At 53.3% G+C, this 24,405-nt stretch overlaps 1 protein-coding gene across 1 annotated transcript in view; it reads right to left on the minus strand.

The window, feature by feature from the left end:
- Positions 1–1,020: 1,020 nt before the first annotated feature.
- The window catches only part of Ccdc33 (coiled-coil domain containing 33), a 98,350-nt gene continuing 74,965 nt past the window's right edge, over positions 1,021–24,405 (minus strand). Inside the window, 10 exon segments of the mRNA XM_041647752.1 lie at positions 1,021–1,146; positions 1,931–2,044; positions 2,398–2,484; positions 3,096–3,154; positions 3,157–3,283; positions 3,645–3,811; positions 4,739–4,832; positions 4,918–5,049; positions 5,237–5,328; positions 5,601–5,763. Coding sequence (XP_041503686.1) covers positions 1,021–1,146; positions 1,931–2,044; positions 2,398–2,484; positions 3,096–3,154; positions 3,157–3,283; positions 3,645–3,811; positions 4,739–4,832; positions 4,918–5,049; positions 5,237–5,328; positions 5,601–5,763 — 1,161 coding nt within the window.

Here is a 24,405-nt window from a genome sequence, read left to right on the forward strand (position 1 = left end):
GGCTCCACACCCTCTGCTGCCCATCCTGTGGGCACGCCCCCGGTCTGTTTTCTTGCCCCAGGGGGGTGTATTCTAAGAGCACAGGATGGAGTCTGCTCAGAATTTGGTTTATATGACATCTGTCTCTGTCCAGATCTCTCTAGACCCTCTGGTTCTATATCGTGCCATGAGCAGGTGCCAGATTCTTGCTAGCCCTTGGCTACCAGAGTCTAAGTCCTGTAGATAGGTGTGGAGGCCAGGCCAGCTCCAAACAGCAGTCAAGCTGGCTTGGTCCTTTCTAGTAAGGCTGAAGGTTCTGGGTCCACTCTTGAGCCCTTTGTTTCTCCCTAGTCTATGGCCCTCCTCCCATGTCTCTCTCTGTGTTTCATGCTGTCTTTCTCTCCTCTCATCGGTGACTCAGAAATTTCAGTGCTGCAAAGGGCCTCCTTGCCAAGACAGATGCTCTGCATGGGATAGATGAAGAATGTGGAGGTCAGAGAGATTTCCAGTCACTTAGAGTCATCCAGAATGCTCATGGCCAGAACCCAAGCTAGCTGGGACTCCAGCCTTCATGACTTCCTGCCTCTGACTATATTTGTACACCATATCATCAACTCTGCCAGGCATGACGGGATATCCAAGTAGTGTCATAGGAAAGCTTTAGTCTTTCTGTTCCCAGGACACTTGGAAGTCCTAAGCCTGAATGAAAGGGTACCAGAAATGAAAAGGTATTGGGGATTGATGGGAAACATGGCCTCCCGTCTTGCACAGAGCTTGGCTTCAGGCACCTTATTTCTGGTCTCCATGGTCTCCTCAGCATTCTCCACAGATCATAGTAGTGTTGGCTTTCTGGGTCAGACAATAGGTACAAGGCAGCCTCAGCCCAGGACTCAAGCTGGATGTGAAAATAGCTGCTGATCCACTGCCAGCTGCCGCGCTCCAGGAAAGAGACAAACACTTATTGAGTTCTAGCATTTACTAAAGACATCTTTGGGGTGGACATGACTCCTCAGCACATGGGGAAGGAGGCCAGCTCCAGGCTCAGGTCTTCTGGGAGTGAAAAATCTCAATCTTGGAGTTTGAGGGTCTGTTGAACTTCATGTCTGAGTTGGGCAGTGAGGGTTCCAGTTTGGAGGACTGTTGGAGATCCTTGGCCACTCCAGCACTCTGTGACATACAATATAAGGCAGATAAGTATATGCCCATTCCCAGGGTACACTGTCTTGGGGCATCTTGTGTGGTAAGTCATGCTTCTGAGGATCCAAACCCAGCAGGCTGTGGCATTTTATCATTGCGGGTGACCCTAATTCCTCTGGGTCCCTAGGACTACATGAGCTTGTAGAGGTAATGCTATGCCCCCTGGACAGCCTCAGGTTCTGTTTAGGGCCGGTAGAGCCTTGGCTGCAAAGTGCCGATAGATTGAAAGTAGGAGAATCAGGACCTTTTGCTGTGGGGTATGAAGTCTTCAGGGCTGGGCTTGGGGTGGGGTGGAGACACTGATGTGATTGATCTACTTGTTCCTGGGAAGAAGGGAATGTGAATCTATCCCCAGTATTGATGTCATCTAAGAAGGAAGCTAAACAGAAATCTATTGCACTAGAAATTGTGTAGGAAGAGGTACAAGGTATTCTGCCCATGTGTGATGGCAGAGTAGAACCAGAATACTCTAGAAACGCCTGTGAAGGCCATGTCTCACCCATAGTTATCTCCTCCTTGAGGTTTAGGACAACTAATGGGGAAGGGGACTTGTTGGCAGGCATTCCCGTCCCTTCAGACGAGTGGGGGAATGGAGGTCACTTGATTATCCAGTTTGTTAATGGTGGGACCTCAGCTCTAGACTTCTGATATCTAGCTTAAGATCTATCCCCCAAGTTTTTCTCGGGGCCTCATGATTGGAGGTTAGGATGGTTTTTAACCTATCACCCAGGAACTCTGTGTCAGGGTGACTCACAGGCTGGTCTGTGATGATGGAGTTTGACGGGTGTCCAAAACCATGTTGTTGCTCCTGAAGCCGTATGGCCAAGTTTTGCTTCTCACGCGCCCAGTGGCGAGCTGAGTCCTCAAGCTGCAGATTTGGAGAGGGGAATTTGGAGAGGCAGAAGTTAGCACAGCTCCTCCCCAAGAGCTAAGACAGGGTCTGGGCTTGTCCTCTGGGAAAAGGCAAAGCCCTGGCAGTAGCAGAGGTGAGGAGTCAAAACAGGCAGCCTAAGACACAGACAGATCTCAGCAGTCCGCATGGAGTACATACTCTGAGCGGCATCCACACTGGGCTTCACTCTGGTCACAGACCAAGGCTGACCTGGTTACATAATAGGCCCTAATTATGGAGTTGTACATTGGGTCTTGACCCTACTTGTATACTAGGCATTGCTCCTGGCCAGAGGCTGCACTGTGAGCTTGCTCCAGCATCTCACCTACCTGGTTTTCCAGGGACAAGATCCGACTCTGAGCTTGTTCTAGCTTGGCCAGGAGGTTAAATTTGTCTGAAGTACCACCAAGGAGATCCTGTGGGATCAGACGCTCACGTGAGACCCCATATGGGAGCTGAGGCCATGACTGAGGAAGCCCCAGGTGCTTCAGGAAAACCCAGCCAGGCCTGGGTTTCAAATTCAGTGGTAGACACAGCGCCTCAGTCCTGGGCCAGGGCCTCTGCTTAGCATCTGCATAGGGCTTGGTGTGCATTGTTCCCTATGCTGTTTCCCACTCAGATTAGAGACTCTGACATCACATAGATTCCAGGCTGGCCTTGAACTCACTATGTAATTAGGATAACCTTCACTTCCTGTCCTCATGCTTCCATCTCCTGAGTGCTGGGATTACAGGCGTGTGTAGGTTTATGCAGTGCTGGGGATTGAACACAGGGCTTCATATATGCTAGACAAATACTCTACTCACTTAGCTACACCCCCAACTCACACCTAATAACATTACCAGCTGCTTATGTAAAATGCACTAATGAACTCCCTTTAATACCAGGAGGCGGTTGAGCTGGGAGTCTTTTTGTAAATGAAGATTCAGCAAAACAAAGGATGCCCATCTTTCATGTTTTACCTGTCTGCCGGTGCGTTGGGACATTCCAAACAGAACTGACTTCCTGGATGAACACAAACACTCACCTGTGCCCTCTTGCCACCATAGCTTCAAACATTGACTCTGGGTTTGTGTACAAAGGGGTATTTGAAGTACTCCCCGGGACACCCACCTGTGCTGGCAGGGTCTCTGTGCACATGGAGTGGCCCGGGCCATTTGTGTCTCGTAGCCTCTCTGCCAAGTCTCCACCTGCTCCCAACTCCCTGGGATCCACCTGGGATGGGGAAAAGGGCTCTCCAAGGCTGCACCAATCCCAGACGGTTCTGAGAGGCCCATGGTGGGAGGAGGGTGTCCAAGTGGGAGCAAGCCAGGTGATAGGTGGAGTCAGGGTTCAGGGGTCAAGGGTGAGCTAGGGCCTTGCTCTCTCCCAGGGCTCTAAACGAGGGCAAAGCATTCATCTTAGGATCATGAGCGCAAAGAGTGCAAGGCGTCAATATGAGTTTCTGGTGCCACTGGGTGCTGGGAAGCCCAGATTCTGGGCTGGATCTTTAACCTGGCTCATGCTGGGGGTGACTGTGGGGTACATGCTGACCAGTGTCCTCAGGCTCCAGCCAGGTTGTGTTGGCGGCTCTTACCGGCAGGGCCTGCTGCTGCAGGATGATGGGGGCTGACTGCTGACGGTTCTTTTCCAACTCTGCCCGCAGCCTTGTGTTTTCGGCCAGCAGTATGGAGTAAAGATCGACAGCCATGTTCTCTCCCGTGGGGCCCAGGTGAATGCCAGAGGTGGTGAACACGGGGAAGGCTGTGAACATAGTCACTCGTGCTTGTGACATGGGCTTTCTAGCCTTTCTGTTCCCATTTTCCCCAGCATTTTGTTCCATTCTGCTCCCAAGCTAGCAATGGCTCCCTTTTGCCAGTGGAGTCAGATCCACGTCCCCCAGGCTGTTTAGGATCTTAGTCCACTGTTTTCCCTGTTCCTTCCTGCTCATTCGTCCTTGTATTTGTCTCTCTGGTCCTGACCTGGTTGTTGCCCTCCATAGATGCTAGCCCACATTCTAGGTGGCTTAAGGAGCCCTGAGATGTTCATTGTTTTCTAAACACTTTCAGATCCCAGGTGCCTAGCCATCAATGAAGACTGAACCCAGAGCCAGGCATACAGAGATACTTTGGGGGAGTCTCTCCACGTGGCCAGGGAGATATCTGACCTGATATGGTGTCATTTTATTCTTTCCTGCTTATCAGAGCTATCTTTTATTGACAGTTGTGGATAGCTGTGGTTTTCACCGATGAGGAAAATGAACTGATCCCATCAGAGTGGTTTTGTCTTTTGCTTTGTGGAGGCAGAATAGAAAAGATGCCAAGGGGGGCAGGGAGGAAGCGGAGGACGCGGGCACTGTGGCCTAGGAGGCCTTCCATCTGGGGAAGTCTTTCTCTGCTCCTGTGGTTCATGGGGCCTCAACCCTAGAAGTCTGGTCTCTGTCTGCTTGGCTCACATGGTATCCTTGTGTCCTAAGACATTTCCTGACAGAAGGGCTCTGATCACCATGGAAGCTCTCTGAACCTGAGAGAGGAGAGGACTAACACTATCTCGGGTGTCTCTCTCCTGCTCACAGACACAGAAGAGCACTGCCCCCTCTCTGAAAGTTCTTGTGAAGCTGGAGGGCTCCAGGGTAGGACAACAAGCTGGAAAGTAATTTACTCCGAGATCTACCTTGGGGAGTAGGCTCACCCACGTTGGGCTTCCCCTGCGGCCTGCTCGATGGTGCTGGCTCCTTCCTCTCACGGAGCCTTTCTTCCAGTACCTGCTCCATTTTCTCAATCACCTGGTGACAGAGACCAAGGCTGGGCTGGCCCAAGAGCTCCACAACCTCTAGGCTGCAGCACCTCCTGGGCAGCCCCAGCACCTGCCTTCTCCTGGTGCCGCACGGTGTCCTCCAGGGCCTTCATCTTCTGCAGCTTGTCCTGGTACCGCTTCAGTTGTGCGGCCTGCGGCTGCTGGGCCTGATACAGAAGCAGCAACTCCTTCTCTCGATCATTCTTCTGCAGGATGGAGGCGAATGGGTGCCTGGGAGTTATCTCAGCCACAAGGGTGCACGTGGCATCCTGCTGCACCCTGCGCAGCAGGCCAGGTTCCCTCCCCACCGTGTGCTTCTTTCTGCTCTGGAACATTTCCCGGGACTTTTCTCGGTGATGGCACTGTTCCCCTGACCACCAAGCCTTGGCTTACCCGAATCAGCTCGTTCTGCAGGTGTTGCACCCTGTCTCGCAGCCTCTTTATGTCCAGTTCACTCAGCAGTAGCCTCTGCTTCATGGACACCGCTGGGGTGGAAAGAAGCTGGCTTGAGAGCAGATGGAGGCAAGGGTACCCAGCCTTGGGGCTTGACTCAGGATTGTACTTTCTGTCCCCCCCCCCTAGGATGCTATAGCTGGGCAGATTGTGCAAGTGAGTCTACAGGGAGGAGCAGGAGGGGTAGGGGACTTGTGGGACACACATCTGGAGAAAGCTCCCCATCACCCTGGCAAAGAGCCGCGTGAGCCCCAGACTAAACTCAGCCCAGAGCCTGGGCCCCAGTAGGTATCCAAAGGCTCACCCAGGTTCTCCTCTTCAGCTCTGCTCTGTTCTTCTTCTAAGTTCTGCTGGGTCAGGTGACTCCTCAGCGTGCGGTTCTCCTCCTCCAGGATGCTGGTTTGCTTCCTCAGTGCCAGGATGTCCTCTGCCATCTTCTGCATGGCCCGCCGGTAGTTGTTCATCTCCTATGATCCCAGAATCCTCCGCTGAACCCTTACTCCATGCCCAACCCCCCAGGACTACGTCTGCACCCACAGTGAGCCTACTCAACTCAATGAGCGATTGCCCAGAAGAGGGGTTGGGCATGGTCCCCATCTTCTGGTAGCATTAGGACAGCCACACTAAGGTGCCTCCTCTGGGACCACAATAATTCATATGACACCAGGGGTTGCTAGGATTCAGGAATCAGGTGAGGAAGCCTGCAGGCAACAGCCTCAAAGCACGCAGCCACGTTTCCGTGTTCTGAGTAAATCTACAGCTTCACCTTCTCTTTCCTTCAGCCCCCTTTTCTAACCCAACTCCTTCTTAGACTGCCCACTGAAGCCACTTGGGGGCTGACCTACCATCAGCTTCCCAAACAGCCCAGCATCCAAGAAGAGACACCAAGTAGACCCTAGAGACTCAGGTAAGATCTCAAGGTCAAGGTGTCAGGATCCATATGCAAAATGAGGAAGACGCAGGAGATGGGGGCAGGAGCTGACTCACGTCTGGAAGGGCAATAATCATAGTGTTGGTGTTCACTGGGCTTCCCCCACACCCCAAGCCTCCTGCTAAGGGCTTTAGGTGTTTTTCTGCATTCAACCCCTAGTAAGCCTATGGGATAGGTATTATTGTCACCCCCACTTTACAAAGGAGGAAACTGAAGCCCCAAAGAAGCGAGCAACCTACTCAGTGATGAGAGCAATAGATAGTAAAGTCAGGGCCTGAATCAAGCCTGCTGGGGCTGGTGCTTGAGGCTGGTTTTTTATTTTTATTTTTTACAAAACAAAAGTCTGCTCATATATGTACAGGACAACTGAGATGAATTTTCGTGCATTATGTGTGCGTGTGTATGCATGCGTACATGTGTTGGTATGTGTGTGTGTTCAGTCTTGGGTGTCAACCTCAAGAATGAGATCCACTCCTTGAAACAGAGCAACTTCTCATTGGCCTGGAGCTCACCAGTCAGACTAGATTGGTTGGTCAGTGAGTCCTAAGGGTCCTTCTGTCTCCACTTCCCTCTTGCTGGGATGATAAACACTCAGTCACCATGCCTGACATTTACATGGGTGCTGCGCATCAAACTCAAGAACCTGCACTTGCAAGGCAAGCACTTTACCCACTGAGCCATATCTCCAGCCCTGTATTTTGCTTGTCAATCGGATTCTGTACCATTGTTACAAGTCTCAAGTACACAGTATCTTAAGATAAATATTATTTAAAGAGAGGAGAGTGAGAGAATGAGCCAAGACACAGCCAGTAAGGTCCTGGAAGAGTAGATCTCAGAGAAGGACTTAGAGGTAAAGAGGGAGGAGGCAAGTAGGCTATCTGAGTTGTCTGTAGACTTCCAGGCTGTGGGAAGCCTTGCTCCTGTGGGTGGGCCTCACAGACCTAGCCTGACTCCCAGGCCCCACAAAGAACAACCCTCCATGCAATCTCCCCTGGTCTCCTGCTGCCTGGTGTGTGTGTGTGTGTGTGTGTGTGTGTGTGTGTGTGTGAGAGAGAGAGAGATCCAGCTACATTCCCAGTTATACTCTCCCACCTGCTGCCTGGGGTGAGGGGATACAGCTATATCCAAGCTACGGTCTCCCACCTGCTGCCTGGGGTGAGGGGATCCAGCTATATCCAAACTATGGTCTTCCACCTGCTGCATGGTGGGGCACAGCTTCTAGGGGAGGGGTCCCCAGTCAGCAGGATTTCATTAGACACTGCTTGTTGTCTGCCGTTGCTGTCTAGCCGTCTGGCTATAGTCTCTCTGACGGTGCCACTGCTGGCTCTATCTCCCTAGAATCTGTTGTGGCTTCCCCAGATCTGCGCCCATCTGGCGTCCTCAGTCAGGGTGCTTACTGGGACCCTGGACCTGGGACCGCATGCGCGTGCACACACACATACATACACATGCACATACTTACTTTGGAGTCAGGGACATGTGTGGAGTTTGGGACCTCCTAGCGGCCCAGGAGTTGCTGAGAGCTCAGGATGGGCTTTTCAGGTGTGCGTGGGGGGCACTATTTTCAGTCTGTCTCTTTTCGGCTTCAATGGCTATTCCACTTCACAGATCCTTCCCTTTTCCTTCTTCCTACCATGGGCCTGCTGGCTCCCCCTCTGCTGAGTGGTTAGGGCACATCCCAAGACTGACTGCATCTAGGGCCCAGGGCTTGACTGGAGGAAGTCTCTGATATTTCAAAAGAGGGGATCATCTCCTGTCCGCCCCAGCTACTTCAACCTCTTCTCACGCTGCTTGGATTACAGCAGCCCCAGTGCGGTTACTGGTTTCTAAGTTATTGCCTCAACACATACACATTCCTAGGTCTATGGTCAAGGATGTTCCATTCAGCAGTTTGTAGTCTTATACTATGGCTTCTCTCATGTCTGGTTGCATGGAGTGTCCTAGAATTAGTTGTCCTGGTTCAGAGAGAAGGCCACACTCTATTGTGAAATGAAGGGTTTGTGTGGAGAATTAACACAAACTTAACTGGGATGAGATGGGAACATGCACACAAAAGGAATTCTGGGGAAAGGTTGCAGCCCCTCGGCCCCTCTTACAGGATCCGGGCAGCCCACTTCTCATTCAGGGGATTATCGTTTTTAAGATCTCACTCTTCCCCAACTCTGCAGTTCTGGGATGTGGGGGAAGTAAGTATTGCTCTTTTATTTTTACCCTCCCCCATCGATGAAGGAAACAGAGATCATAGCAACAAAGGAAAGGACAGAGGGAAAGGTTGGCTTCTGGTGAGGCGGCCCCCTGCCTCAGCCGTCAGGTCCTTCTAGAGGAGGGTCAGTGGGTCCTGGGGACTCCATCCCTTGAAGCCTCATCTTCCTCCCAGACTCTTAGCCTAGCCCTGCCTGGTCCCTGGGAATGAGGCCTCCATAGAGAGACAGACAGTATAACCTCCTGACTCAGCCTCTCAACTCCAGCCAGGGCTCTGTTTCTGTGGGGATCTCAGCTGCCCCCATTTGCATGGCCGAGTGGGGACCTTGGCAGCACAGCTGGGCTGGCAGACCATAAGGTTCAAGTTAGCAGCCCTGACCTCTGGCCACAGCCTGCAGCCGGTTTATCCTCAGGGCCATGTTCTACATCACGTTCTGGCCTTGAAAACACACAGGACACCCTGTTCCAGATTCTCTTTATAATCTCACTCTCTAGTTACCTCCTGGGGGAAGGACAGCGTGGTGGCCTCAGGGGCACTGACTCAAATGCCTGACCCTGAGGACCCTTCACACCCTTCTGGCCCACTGGCTCCCTCCACCCAACCCTCAGAGCCTGCCAGAGTGAGGAATGTCAGAGTGCCAGGTTTTAGTTTCCCCGCTGCCCAGGAGTATTTGTGGGCTTTACCACATCCATAGCTCCCTGTGGGCTCAGGAAGTGGGGTTCCCGACCTTAGGCTTCAGTGCCCTCATCTGTGGATATGAAATCAGCCCCAAGAACACTGTGATATGAGAGCTAATAGGAAGGTTAGCCCTGGCCCTGGCGCTAGGGTGCCTGGGGACAATAACTCAAGGAAACCACTTTAAAGTGCTTCAAAACACTCCAGAATGGCCCTGGTCACTGGGCCCAGAAATTCTTCTTATATGATGAGACCTAGTTTACTGGACAGAGGTTCATTTCCACTGAGGAGGAGGGTGGGAACTCTCTGAACCCAAGAGAGATACTTAGACTATGGCCAGAGCTTTCGCTAAAGTCTGAAGCACATCACCCAATGGGGACCCAGCACGCATCTGGCTGCCACCAATTGTGTAGTCAGAAGAGACCTTGTATCATCACTATACAGATGGGGAAACTGAGGCTGGAAGTAGTGTGCTCCAGAGACTGTCATAAAGCCTGCGCCCGAAGCATCGCAATAACCCCCTTGGTAGTCAAGGCTTGCTGAGTGCCACTTTGTACAGTTCTGGGTCACATAGAGCCTGGATCAGAGATAAGCAAGACTGTCCCTTCCCACAGTGGTCCACCTCCACACTGAGGGGGTAGCAGATGCTTCCTTGTCTGTGGAAGAAGGGGCCTCCAGAAGGCCTATTCCCAGCTTAGTAAGCCTGGAGAGCTTCCTGGAGGCAGTGACAACCCAAACCTCTCTTAGGACGAGAGTGGTACCTGGAGGAAGGGGCTTCCAAGACCAGGAGAAGTTGTGGGGAGAGACGGGGAAGGGGACAGCTGCAGAGCAAACTGGAGAAATGGACTCTCCTGGCCTCTGCTGGAGGAAACAGAAGGGCCCACCATGCAGGGGTGTAATAAGTGCTCGTGGCTGCCAGCTACTAGGGACAGATGGGTATAGGGGTCCAGAGTAGTGCTAGGTGAGAGGCAGGGGCGTGGAACAAGATGAAGGAGGAATAAAAGCGGAGGGAGGGAGACATGGGAAGGCAGGCCTCTGAGATGTGCACCTCGGAAAGGGAGCGGATGTTCAGAATTGGGGAATGGAGAGAAAGGATACAAAGCAGTTGGTGAAGAACACTCAAGATGGGGGGGGGGGGAGAGGAAGGCGGTGTATGGGGGTAATCGCCAGAGAGGAAGACAAGCGGGAAGAGCCGGTGGCCAAGCCAAGACCATAGGACTCCCTGAAGAACGCTTGGGCTGTGGACAGCAGTAGGAGGCTGAGCAGGGATCTGGGCTCACCAGGCCTGCTTAAGTTCTGGCCTCAACCCCCCAGGGCTCCTGCTGGTGGGCTCAAGATGCTGGCATGTGGTTTGCCTTTGCTGCCACCAGAGGGCAGCCGCCTCCCGCCAATGCTCTGCTTTCGGTCTGTCCCAAGAAGAGGGCAAGGCTTCCGAGGAGCCCCACGGCTTGTATTAGAGTATTTCACCACCTAGCCCCACCACACGCATGCCCCTTCTCCAGATGATCCAGCTGTCCTCCTGAGACATGCCCTGGCTAGGATGGGTGCCCTCTGCTGAGAATCATCCTTGGAAACCAGAGAGGTCAGTGACTTGCCTGAAGTCACACAGCAATTCTTGAACCTCAGCGGGGTCCTTTATTGGCTCTAGGGAAGATTATGAGCCTGAGGCATGAGGTAGGGCTTGGAACAAGACTTATAATGAAGCTAGCTCAACTTCTCCCACAGCTGAAGACACCTGACGCTGACGCTCGTGCACACAGTACAGCTGGGAAGGAAGGGGTGTGGGTGAGGAAGCCTGACCCTTCTCCCACACATACCCAAATCTTTGTAGAGAGAGACAATTCTTCTACCCAACTAACTATTCCATGAACACTCGACCCAGATGAAAACCTAGAGGTCCCAGGTGACTTCGTGGATGGAAGCTCTCCCCTAACCCTTAACCCTGAACTCAATCTAAGCCTAAACGTAGGGCTTTGGATGGCCAGGTTCTTGCCTAGTTTCCCCTGGTTGAACCAGTCTGAAGGGGAGTCCATTCCGCTCTCCTTGCTGAGGAAGAAGCTGGCCCAGAAGAGAAAGGCCTGGCTGTCTTTTGCTTCATTCCTAAGGGGCACAGGTGCAACTGGATGTTTGTGAAAGGAGTGCTCTGTGGAGCTCAAGGAGCAAGGCCTGGCTGGAGAGGACCTGAGTGCTGTCCTGCCCCAACACCTCTCCAGCTAACTGCCACAGCTCTGGACTCCACCATGTCTGTTCCTCACAGCCAGCTCCTCCTCCTCCAGGCTCTCCTCCCCCAGGCTCCTCCTCCAGGCCCTTCCTCCCCCAGACTCCTCCTCCCCCAGGCCTCTCCTCTTCCAGACTCCTCCTCCCCCAGGCTCCTCCTCCTCCTCCAGGCTCCTCCTCCCCCAGACTCCTCCTCCCCCAGGCCTCTCCTCTTCCAGACTCCTCCTCCCCCAGGCTCCTCCTCCAGGCTCTCCTCCCCCAGGCTCCTCCTCCAGGCCCTTCCTCCCCCAGACTCCTCCTCCCCCAGGCCTCTCCTCTTCCAGACTCCTCCTCCCCCAGGCTCCTCCTCCTCCTCCAGGTTCCTCCTCCTCCAGACAACTCCTCCCCCAGGCTCCTCCTCCTCCAGGCTCTCCCTCCTGCTCTCTGTTCCCTGCAGCTGAGTCCTCTCAGCCTTCCTCCCTGGTGGAGCAACAAGACAGCTAACATGCTTTACTCCTCTTCTCTCTCTCCTCCCCTCCTCTTTCAAAGCCCACTGTTTTCCCAGAGAGAAGCCCAGCTAACCAGGGGAAGAAGGAGCAATGATAACAGCCTCTAAGTCATTCTCACTGAGGGCCCATTTGAGGCTTTGCCTGATCTGACCAGCAGCCACCCCTGACCCATAACCATGTGGATAACCAGCGTGGATAACCAGCGTGGATAACCAGCGTGGATAACCAGAGTGGATAACCATGTGGATAACCAGCGTGGCACAGCTGGCTACCAGGGACCACTCACCCCACAGCTACCAGAGGCCTGAGAGACTTCCCTGCCTCCCTGCCTCTCTCAGGGCGCCATTGCTGTCACCCCTGTCATTTTTGATGCATAGCGCTCCTGCGAGTCCCTAAGGATACCAGAGACCTTTCTTGCTAACTTTGTGTTTCCCGTATTTTAAAAAGGAATGAACCCCAGTTTTTTGTTTTTTAATAAAATGGCCCCTTCAGCCTGCACAACTGATGCTGGCCTTGCCCATTTCCTGAGAACATGAACTGGGAGTCCACCCCAAGGAACCGATATGGGGATAGATGGCCAGAGATTTACTGAAAGAAGCTAGCGATGTCCCAAGTTCAGTATTGCTAGGCAGCTCCTGTACCCACCGGAACATCTAATACCACTGGAGTCCTGGTGCCTCTGTCCTTGGTCCATCCAGAAAAACAAACAAAAACTCCCTTTCTACACACCATGGGCAGGACAATTACCATAGAACCAACTGGCGCTGCCTAACCTTATCACCACCAGGGGGCAGGCAAGGGACCTTGAACGTCTCATTGCCTGGGTGGGGACCTGAAGCCCAGAACAGGAGGTTGGGAGACTGTAATCCAGAATTCAGAGGGCAGCACAGGGGAGGGTTGGGGCAGGGGCCGGCTCTGCCGAGGGACTTTGGCTGGAGGTGACAAAAACCTAGTGGAGGAATAGCCTCACCTGGAGTGGCCCTACCTTCCCAAGCCTGACCTCAGCTCTGTAAGGGTGGGGAGGACCATGTCCTTAGAGAGCTGCCAGTAGCAGTGTGGCTCCGAAAGTACAGCTAAGCAAGAGGCAAGAGAGGCGTCTCTGTCCAGGACCATGAAGGAGCCAGGGCTAGTGTGGCCATGGGTATGTGTGTGTGTCACAGACTTCCTGGAAGTCACATCCAGCCTCCTGTTCTTATCCTTTGCTCTGAGCCCCCTCACCTTCCCCCAGCCTTTAAGGTTCTACGCTGGCCCCCTTCCTCCGGGAAGTTCCTGGGCAACAGCAGGTTCAGAGCCTGGCCTCTGTGGCAGAAGTGGGAGTGGAGTGGATGATATGGGATTGAGGCTGTGAGACTGACCGGAGGCCAGCACAGCTGCAAGGGCTGTGACGTCATAGCACACAGGTGGCCCTGGCCTGAAAGCTGGAGCGTGCCCAGCCCCCCCCCCACTAGCCAGGGTGGGCTGTGTCCTGGGTAGCAGCCCTAGGAACTCCGCTAAAGCACAGAGAAGATGGGAGCAGACGGGAGCCATAGGAGGTTCTAGAATAGAAGAAATCCATTCTGCTCATCTGAAATCCTGTGCCCCAAATAATTTCCCCTGACTGACAGTCGGACCTCTGCACCAAACAAGCCCATGCAAAGTGCTATTGCAAACAGCCTCCACTGCTCTGTAAATGTGCCCTCCCGGGGATGGGGACACAGTGGCTTCTTTATTCAATCCAAGGTTACGGCAAAGAAACAAAAGATGCACATCTTCCCTGTCCTATTCTTGTTCTTCCCAAGCAGCAGAGAAAGCTTTTGTGCTTGCCTTCCTGAAGCTCTGAGGGGCTACAGGGCCTTGGCCTGCGTCTGACCCCAGCCCCTGTCTAATTAGCCCCCACAGGAGTCAGGTTCCTAATTGGGTCAGGCCAGGACCATGGGTCTGGAGTTGGAACAGGTACTGAAGTGTGTGGAGCTTTCAGAAATACGCCATCTAACTTCCTGCTCCCTATCCCCTTGTCCCCAGGTCTCCCCAACCTTATCCATCATTCAAGGCTACACTTTGGGCCCTCCGTCTCCAGGAAGCCCCTGGCCACCTGAAAGCCAGCATCAGTGGCTCAGAGTCCTGCCTCTGCTGATAGCAACTTGGATCTGACCTGGCCCTTGTCCCCAGGCCAGGGAAGTCTAGGGCTCAGGGTGCTCTGGAAGCTGCAGATGGGACAGAACTCTCGCCAGTGTGACTCCATGCCACAAGGAGTCCTTCCCTGTTGTCACCTCCTTTTCCTCTGCTTTCAGAGAGACGCTGCCTCTGACTATGTTCACAGGGTGGGGCCAGAATCTGGCTTCCCCACTGCCTTTCCCTGTTGCTGTCCCCCCGACTGCCAGAAGCCCCTGTGCCTCTGTGGTCCTTCATCTGCACACTACAGAGTGCTGCCTTCTGGTCTGGAGCTCTGGGGCTTTTATCACACGCTTTGGTAAGGGGTTAGAGTGGGAACGGTCACCATCATCAGCCGAACCCTGCGTTCAGCTAGTCAGCATCCTTTTAGATGCCTCTTCTCACGTTTTCACTTTCCCCCTAAAGCCCACCCCTGGGTCCGGCAGCACAGACTGAGGTCTGGGGCTAGATCTCCAAGATGCCCTAGCTAGGGTTCAAGCTAACTGGAGACAATGGCCACTTGAAGGGATTTCTCTATCAAAGCCCCGTTTTCCTCCCTCTCTGGGTTCTGAACGTGGGCTCTAGTGGCCTGAGTTGGGACTGGGGTCCCATTTGTAGGTTCCTAAAACTAGGACCATCTAGAAGTGGTGGCCTGGCCCTCCCCTACCTTACCTCCTACTCACACAGGCTCTGGGAATGCCTCTGCTGGTTGCTTGGCAACACACCCCTACACACCTGCACCCCGGAGGAGCGGACCCATCTCCATGAACTAGAGGGTATGGGGCAGACTTACAGCACGGCTTTCAACTAGGCCCAGGGCAACCTTGGGGGCTGGAGGGGCGGGGTCCCCCGGCTCCCCCATCTGTGTTGATAGCAGTCTGTTCCCCAGGACAGGTCCTCAGGGACTGTTGCTACAACAAGTGTCTGCTTGGTGACTGGGCCCAGCCCTGAAGCTAGTGGGAGACAAACCGTGGGGCCTCTTTCTTTTGTTCTTGGGTGGGGGACACTTGGATGGGGTGATAGAATCAGGCTAGGCTCACTCCTTGTTCAGGGAATCACAAGGAAATAACAGGGGGCCCGTGGGGACCTTAGGCTTCTGATGCCGTTACTTAGAGATCTTCCCACACCCTGGCCTCCAAGCTCTGTTTTCCAGTCTGACTGTCCCCGTTCTATCTCCACTTTGTCCCCTTCTCATGCCTCATCCTTTGTCTCCCTGAATCTCCCTGTGCCAGCCCCCAGTAGCCTAAGCAGGGCTCACTCCCTCCACACCCCACCCATGGCCCAGTGTCCTCCAGCTCTGCTTTCCCTACAGTCTGCACAAATTCCTTTCCCTTTAGTTCAGCACAGACATGGGTGGATGTTTTTGAAAGGAACTCTCTGGGAAGCAAACGAAAACAAACCCAAACACCCCAGCCCACCACCTAGAAACGCAGGGTCAGAGAGGCAAGGTTATCCACTGAAACTGTCTTTGAGCCTGGTTGCAGATCCTTCCCTGGGGCAAGAGCCTGGCCACACAGCTCCTTCCCCCTCCTAGGGCATGGGATAAGGTGGTGGTGGTGGTGGTGGTACTTGTTAGCCTATCTGTCCCAGACGTGTGTGGTTTAAAGCTTTTTATTCTAGGACCCCATCAGGAACCAACAAGATGCCTTGGTAGGAATGGGGACTTTATAAAGATATAGTACTAGTTTAATGAATAGATGACTGTAGGGTTCTTTGGAACCTTAGGGATGGCACAGAATAGTCTCCAAGACACCTCTACCTCAGTATCTCTATTCTCAGGGGCCTCTGGCCTCTGTCAGTATTGCTGGCATATACTGGGATGGGGAAGACTCACTTCTTCTGGTTTGTTGGCTACTTTTTTCACTTATTTTTCTCAGTGCGATGGGGATAGGCAGGGACGTTGGACAATCCAGCCCACTCTGTAGTCAAGCCAGCCTGGTGAGGCGGGAAGACTGTAGGCCCTGCTACGAATTCACTCAGACAGGTCACTCAACTCCTCTGGACGATGGAACACAGCATCCCTCAAATGGGGCTGTCAGGGAACTACAAGCAGGTCTGGAGCTCTGAGCACACTCCATGGCACATAGGCATGGCTCTGGAAATAGTGTTTCTCTTCTGTGTGACTCATGGCGACTCAAGAGGGCCCAACACTTCCCATTGGGGAAGTGAATATGTGACTTGGTGTGTGGTCACGTGCCTTCCTGACAGTAAGGCACCCAACAGGCACTAAATACAGGTTCAAAACTACCTCAATCCTCCCCTTGGCTTCTCCCCCTGGCTGCTGCCTTCTGCTATGTACCTCTCCCTCCCACAGATCCAGGGCCAAAAGCTCAGGAGGAGGGCGGGCACTGTGCCGCTGATGGCTGCGCCCTCTCCAGCCAGCCTTCAGCTGTTGTCCCCGAGGGGCCCTGGACCCCCTTGTCTGCCGCACTGCCAATCGATCGAACGCCCTGCCATCCTCAGGCGTGCCATGAATTTTTCATCAAAAGCCTGTAGACTTTGGGAAACACACAATTAGAAGCACCATCAATAATGTACCACGTGGAGGCATCCACAGGGCACAGCCAGACCCCAGACGTGACTGTCTTCCAGCCTGCTCTAGCAGGAGACAGAGGGGGAGGCCCTGACTGCACCCTCAGGGACACAACTCTGGATACAGAACAAGTGCAGCTGTTGCGAGAGGGAAGGCAACCACACCCTTGGCTTGCGTCAGCTCCTTAGGGCCCAAGCCAGCCACAGGAAGACTAGTCTGATTTTGGATGTTTTGTCAGTAAAATAAACACTGATGAGTGCCCCGAGCTCATTCCTTTCCCCATATAGCACAGCAAAATGCCAGGCTGTTATATGACATCTCTGGGTGGGTTGCTTTGTTTTTGTTTTTGTGGACCTAGTGAGTGGCTTTCCAGGATCCCAGGAAGCAGGACAGGTGTTAGGTGAGGTTGAAGAAGCAAAGGCAGGGAGACTAGAGTTGCTGGTGGTGCTTCTCACAGCCAGTCCAGCACTCTAAGAACTCCAAGGTCAGAAGGCTGTGGTGTAGGAAGGACCTAGCGATACACACCTATAATCTTAGCATTTGAGGTAGACAAGCAGAGGGAAAGATGGAGGCTATCTGGACTACACAGAGTTCCAGGCTAGCCTGAAATACAAAGTGGGATCCTGCCTTGAAGAAAGAAAAAAAAAATCCATGCTGAGGGCAGAAGCACAGTCTACTCAAAAAGAACACTTCAGTGATGCTACCTCGTCTCAGTTCTCTGGGCAACACGCTGGAGTCACCATCTCATAGCCTGTGCTGTCCCATCCACCCAGAGGAGCTGTCCAATTCTAGGCCCCTGGGTGGCCCTTGCTCAACAGAGTTGGATGTGGCTTCTTTGACCCTTCCCAGTCCTGTGACTCAAGTGTCCCTGTTCTCAGAGCATGGACCTGTCAAATCCATACTGGGGAGGGGGGGGGCGCGGTGGCGGGCAGAGCAGGAATCAGGCTGGAAATCCTGTCTCTTGGCTCCCGGACATCTGTGCTCTGGGATCACTGGGTGTGAGAAGGGGGCTTCCTCTGTAGGGCTAGGGTCCAGCCTGCTGCAGTCAGGTGCGGGGAAAGGGTTACAAGGACCTCAGGCAGAGTTTGACTCACCAGGTTGAGAAGCTGGGTGGGGAGGGAGGAAGGGGGGGGGCAGGAAACCATGCCTTTGTCTTTGGTGATCCTAGACTGACCTTACTTGAGAGTCATGGTTGCAGGAGGAGGGTTGCTTGTCTCCACTCTGCAGCCCATAGGAGGGGGAGGCAGGCCTAGCAGCTCTCAATAAGGCCGCGTGAAAAGCACAGATGGTGCCAACAAGTGCAAATTAATTGAGCAAAGCCTGTGTACACAGGCGCTGCGAACAGGCGGCTGACAGGAGGGGAGGGACTGCTGGGGGACAGGGCAGGGAGCAGGGAGAAGCCTTAACGAGCACTTATCGATGTCTCGGTGGATCCACAGCCCAGAGCACAGCTATTGACAAAGCCTGTCTATAAATCTCCCAGCCATGTCTCCAGAAGCCTTAATTACGGGGCCTCATTACCCTTCACACCTCTAGGCTCATGGGGGCCAGCGTGGGCAGGGGTGGCTGACAACACACTGGCTGACCCACGACAGCCTTGCGGAGCCTTTCTACGAAAGGTGCCTAGCTGGGCTGCCTGGAACAGTGTGGGGCTATGTATTTAGCCGAGCAGGTGGGATTCAGCCTCCCAGGCTAAAGGCAGAGTGTGGAAGGGATTTTGGAGCCAGAGAATTCTAAACTCCTGATCCAGCCTGTCCAGTTACTGTTGACTCCAGTGAGTCTCTCACCTCTCGGTGCCACAGTTTGCTACTGTACCAAGGAAGAGAGGGTTGTAAGGAGATTAAGGGGCAAGGTCTGTGCCTAGCACACATAATACTAATGTAAGGCTATCTGGCCACAGCAGGCCCTGGGGCTCTTCTGTTGCACACAGCATTCCAGTACCATGCCAGGCCGTCCAAATCTGAATAGAGATAAAGCACAGACGTCGTCCTTCCTGGCTAACACAAGCGACTACTGCAGCTTCGCGGGGCGACAGTTTGAGCCTCACTCATTACTCCTGCCTTCTATGTGTGAATTAGCAAGAGGTTAATTATATTCACGGAACCGTCTGACCCTTCATCAGCATCACCAACTGCAGTTACAGTCCTGATCTTTCCCACCACACTCAGAGAGCCCTGAAGCTGCCAGGGAGCTCCCTACACTAGTCAGCTGACCTGGAGGACGGCAGCTGTGCTCCTGTGAGGAAGGAGAGCGCCCATTTGCTCCTTCACACTTCTCTTCAGGGGAGCACGCTGTCCAGGCTTTAATTGGAGGCTATTTTCTTTTTATCCCCCTACCCACGCTTGAATTGTGTGGTCCTTGTTTCCTATTCATTGCCTCCAGGGAGGCATCTGGCCAGAAGAAAAGCCTGGGTCAGGGGCTGTGGAAGGGAGGGATCCTGGTATCTGCCTGCTCTCTGCCTGGGGGAAGCAGCCCTTTGAGCCTGGGTGGTATGTGTGTGGGTGTGTGGATTGGTGGGTGAGTTGAGGTGACAGGTTGGGGGTGGGGTCTCAGCTGTCATGGTCACCTGGTGGTACAGTGGATGAAGAGAGACATGGCTCTTCTGAGCATCTGCTAGCCTGTCTTGGGAGGGTCCATTGAAAGGAGGCACCTTCTGCCTGGAAGCCAGGAGGAGTAGACTCAGAACAGGCAGGTCTGCCCCTGCGGCTCCAGGACTTATGCTTCCCAGAATAGCCATGTATGTGGTCCAACACCAAATCATAAGCTTACTCAAAACATTGTATGTATGTATATAATATATGTATAGAGCATACATATATCACACGTGTGATATGTGTGTATAACCTGATTCTACTTGAGTAGGAATTTTGCAGAGGATGGTATCTGTCACAGTGCTGAAAGGGTTGGATATGCTTGCTCCATGGGGTTTCTCAGAGGGGTGGTCCTTGAGGTACTGTCTGGGGATGGGACATGTCCCTCACCTCCCAGGCTGTCCCATCCTCTGTCTGGATTGTCTTTTGAGGGCTATGCGTCTACCACCCATTTGTCTTCCTGTAGCTTACCTTTCCTGCCTCCCACCCGGGCCCCAGGTGTCCCAGCCCCGTTCCACTGAAAGCCTCCATTTCGCCAGTACTATCCACAGCCTCACGTAGTGTTTTAGTTTTTTGGTGTCCTCGGCAACGCTTCTAGGAATCTTGTGTCCACCTTGGCTTGTTGAGGTTCCAGCCCAGGACAAGGGTCCTTTCAGCGTTCCCCCTCACCTGGCCTGTCCTCCCCCCCCCCGACTCTTCTGACCACTCCTCCCCGAGTGCCTTCTGCTCCTTGTCCCTGAGAGTCTTCCTGCAGCACCCTTTCCAGCGTTACCCCTGCTAAGGTGTGAAGGTTAATTTGAGTGTCAACTTGACAGGATGTAGTCACCCAGGAGACTCACCTCTGGCATGACTGTGTGGCAATTTCTAGCCTGGGTTAACTGCGACAGAGAAAATCGCCCTGCTGATATCACCACCCCGTGAGCTGGGGTCCTTGGGAAGCAAAAAGGATAAGGGGACTGAGCAACAGCATTCACCTCTCTGCCTCCTCACTCGGGGTGTCATGTGACTCACTGCAACCGTACCCTCAAACTACGACCCAGGATAAAACCTTCCTTCGTAAAGTTGCTTTTGTTGGGCCTTTGACCACAGCAATGAGCAAAGTAACTAAGGCATCAGGTTCTGTCTTCTTTCCAGGCAGTGGAAACCCAGGGCCCTTGTGTATGCAGCTGAAATGACGGGAAGGGCTTACTGGGCGTCTTAGTTAGGTATCCACTGCCATGATAAAGCATCATGACCAAGAGCAACTTGGGGAGAAAAGGGTTTATTTCAGCTTCTGTCATCCAGGGAGAACAGTGCAGGAGCTCAAGGCAGGAGCTCAATGCAGGAACAGAGGCAGTGGCCATGGAGGAGTGTTGCTTATGGCTTGCTCAACCTTCTTTCTTATACAATTCAGATGGCCTGCCCAGTGGTCACCGCTCTCTGTGCAATGGCTCCTCCCACATCAATCATTAATCAAAGCAATACCCCAGTCTTGCCTACAGCTCAATCTCATGGTGGCAGTTTCTCAATGAAGCGTTCCTCTTTCCAGCTATGTCTAGATTTGTATCAAATCGACACAAATGGGGTAGCTTGCTTTGCCTAGGCGTGCCCTTCTTGGGGTGTCAGGGAATGGCCCCTGACTATCTCAGATTCAGGTCAGTTTTATCAAGCTTGCTTGGTGTCCTGCCTCTGTGCTACCCTCTTCCTTTCCAGCTGCAGGTTCCCCTAAGTCAGACGATCAAAGAGTGGAGAGTGCAGAGTAGGAATGGATAGATCTCCCAAGGAAGCAGCGACAACTAAGGGTCATGGAGAGTGAGGGACAAAGCCTGCTCTTTCAGATCCCTTCCCCAACTGTCCCCTGCACCCAGTACCAGGGACTTTTCATAGTTCATAAAGCCCTTTCCAGGCACCCAAGGCTCACAGAGTCAACCTGTGGGGTATTCTCTGTATCTAACAGTTAAAAAGACAGAGATTGCTCTGAGATCCGGCTGGAGGCCAAGCAGACAGCAGACATCCTGGTTCAGCAATCTTCTGGCAGGGTATTGTGGGGTGCAGGGAGCTGTTAGATATGAGTAGCATATTCTGGGTTCTGGTGAGGGCTTAGGCCCAGACCTCTGAGCCTTAGGGACTTACACTGGGCAGAGCTGAGAGCAGCAGAGAACTAAGGGAGGTGGCAAGCAGATTAGGACATCTGTGCTTTGGACAGGCTGTGCCTCAAACAGGAGGAGGCCCGATGAGAAGAAGACTCATCTGGACTCAGTTCTTAGGTTTCCTGAGTGTCCCCCCACCCACAAGAGGGGAGACAAAGGGGACGGTTTCATCTTCAGCCTCACAGCCCACCACCAGCGAAGTAGAGATCAAGAGGGGGTCTCCACCAAGCCTGATGCGGAAGTTGAGATGCCTCTGGTCCCCCTAAAACAACCACTTGAGGTCTCTGAGCTACTATTCAGTGCAGTCCCTGAAGCCCACTATGCTGTAATAGATTTGCATATCTGAGAGCAAAAATCATTCTGCGGCTGGCTTAGCACCACAAGGCTGGAGCCCCCTTTTGTCTGTTTGAGTAAGAGCTGGCTAAGGGCGGAAGGATAATTAGTCCCCTGTGGGCAGCGCCCCCCCCCTTCCAAGGATGTAAAGATGCAGCCTGTATACCCCACGCTCACACTCCCGCAGCCTGCTGACTACGGGATGTCTGCATCGGCAGGAGCCGATAAATGGGCGTTTTATCTGATTAAACTGGGAGTGAACTGGCTGTTCTCTATTATCTATCTGTAGGCTTGATTGGATATTTAGCACTGTGTGTGTGTGTGTGTGTGTGTGTGTGTGTGTGTATGCGCGTGCATGTACAATTTTCTTGTCTATATTAAGAGAAAATTGGATTGTACTGAACAGCATTTAATCTGAGCACACAGGAGTATACCCTAATAAAGTCACAGGGCTGGAAAGAGGGACAGGGGACGGTTGGGTCCTTAGCCCTGGATGGACAACAGGGCTTCTGCACAGGGCCCCCTGTGCTCCAAGGCAGCACTCCTTTTCAGTCCTGATCCGGCCCTCCTCTGACACAGCCCTTGATATCCGGTGAGGGGTTAGTAGGACCACCGGATGTGTCTACCCAGAGCCTGTGTCCCTTTAGCCCCAAGAATTCCCTCCTGCTTCTAGTCTGATGCTCCATAAGGTGGCAGTGCATCCTTATGCACACAAAAGAGGTTGTAGGCTGAAACAAAATGGGGTGAGGAGAAGATGGGGGAGGCGAGGGAGACGCGGGCCTGGGGGCTGTGTCCTCCCCATCACCACGCTAGCAGCTAGGGTCTGTGCTGGGGAATCTGTTTTAGGGCTGGATACAGTGTAGCGGTAAAGGCAGGGGATAGAAACTGTTCCACAGCTTTATTCCATTTGCAACTGAACACTGAACACTGAGGTGTGGGGGCCTCTCTGCCTTCACATGATCCGACCTGGGAGGTAAGAGGAGCACACAGCTGTCTGTTTTCTAGGAAACTGAGGCAACTCTCAATCCCAGATGGGCTGGAGGAGGGACGTGTGTCAGGATCCAGATTTCTGTGTCTGAGTCACTAGGCCTGGTTGGCTCTGGCTGCTATGGGATCAGGCTCTGAGCGAGAGCCCCAGACCTGAGTTTGTCAAGCACATTGGTGGGCCTACTAGGTGACAAGATGGGGGTGGGTACCTACTTGCACAACAATGAGTTGAAATAAAAGTGAAATGAGTTATGACTAGAAGTCTGGGGGCTGAAATTCAGTCTGTATTAACACACGTGCTTGGTATCGTACACTTATTATCACAAGTAGGATGAAGGCGGGCAGCTTGCAGAAAGGGACGATCCCAGTGCCCAGGTCAGCAAATGTCCCCAAGCTGTCCCTGGGTCTGGCGCATGTCCCTCTTTAAGAATTGCTGACTCAGCCTTAGGAACTCATGACCTCATCTTCTCTACCTTGTTTACTGCGGACACTGCACCCTTGCGTGTCCACCACCAGTGGACAGGATGCACCACGGATTGGAGTTTCAGGCAGTGCTGGCATCTTGCTGAGAGCAAAGCTAGCGTCTGATCTGCTTGTTCCAGCTCCATTAAGCATGATGCTATCAAACCCAGGACCATAGCCATACATCGGAGCCCAGCCTGCTCCAGAGAGGGGAAGGCCAGTGGGTGACTGCCGGGCACATATCTCTCCATGTCACCCAGAGTTCCCTCTGAGGGTAATCTCTCCTGCCTCTGGGGGCTCTTGCTGTGGGTGGTCTCTCCTCCTCAGCATCTCTCAGACAGGTCCTGAGCCGGCCAAGGCATACCCCAACAGCCCTTCAGTTCTCTGCCCTAACCTGGAAGACTTCCTCTCTCCTTCCTAGAGAGGTATGTGTTCTCCCCATTTCACAGATAGGTAAACAGAGGTCTAGAAGGGAAGGGATGTGCTTGGAAGGCCCAATGGGTCTTTTAGTGAGATCTTGGCCAGGCTCAGGAAAGATGAGAATGCAGTGCCCATGTGTACGTACGCAGGTATACACACACACACACACACACACACACACACACACACACATTTCTGCACAGCAGGGAGGCAGGTTCCTCTCTCAGGAACAAACTGACTATCTCCCTGCCACCACTGAAGCCAGACCGATCACCATTCACACCTGGCTTCTGCTCTCACTCTCTGTTGTCCCAGTGACATCTGCCCCGACCCTGAGGCAGATGAAGTGATCCCTGCCTCACAAAGCTGATGGGGTTAAGGCCAGATTCAGTCCTGGGGGAAGACTGTGTCCTGGTCCCTGTCATCTCCTCCTCCCATTTCCTGTGTTCACTGCTCACCTGGGGCCTCTGAGCACCGACATCCTAGACCGGTCCCACTTTTATGTGACTGTCACTTGAGGACGGGCTTCAGAGAGGCCTGGTGAGCTGTGCTGTCTCCCTTCCTCCCCTCAGTCTAAAAGATTCCCTGAACATCCGCATCATCATCAAGCCTCCTGAGCAGGGGACAGCTCCTTAGCGTCCCCCGCCCCCGCGGCGCACTGCAGCCCGCTCCCCAGTCCTCTCACAGATCTCAGAAGGTAAGTAGGAATGACATCAGAGAGGTGGAGTGGCATTTCAAAGTCACACAGCTCTTGACAGCAACCTGCTAGAACTGCCCAAATTGGTGGTGGGTTCCTTGAAGTGAGGTCACAAGACTTGGTACAAAGAAGATGCTAGAAAAGCTGGCTGAATGAATGAATGCACACGCTAGACCTTGGGGAGGTGACAAGCAGCCGAGGTGCGTGAAGGAGAGGTGCTCTTGAGGTTTTCAGTGCCAGAATGCATCATGCCCTGTTGTGGTCCTTGAGCCCCCCTGCACTGGGCTCAAGCCATCTTTGCCTCTTGGCTCCT

The sequence above is a fragment of the Microtus oregoni genome, unplaced genomic scaffold, assembly GCF_018167655.1.
Source record: "Microtus oregoni isolate MIOR12 unplaced genomic scaffold, Mior012 000226F_ref0000253, whole genome shotgun sequence".
NCBI classification, from domain to species: Eukaryota; Metazoa; Chordata; class Mammalia; order Rodentia; family Cricetidae; genus Microtus; species Microtus oregoni.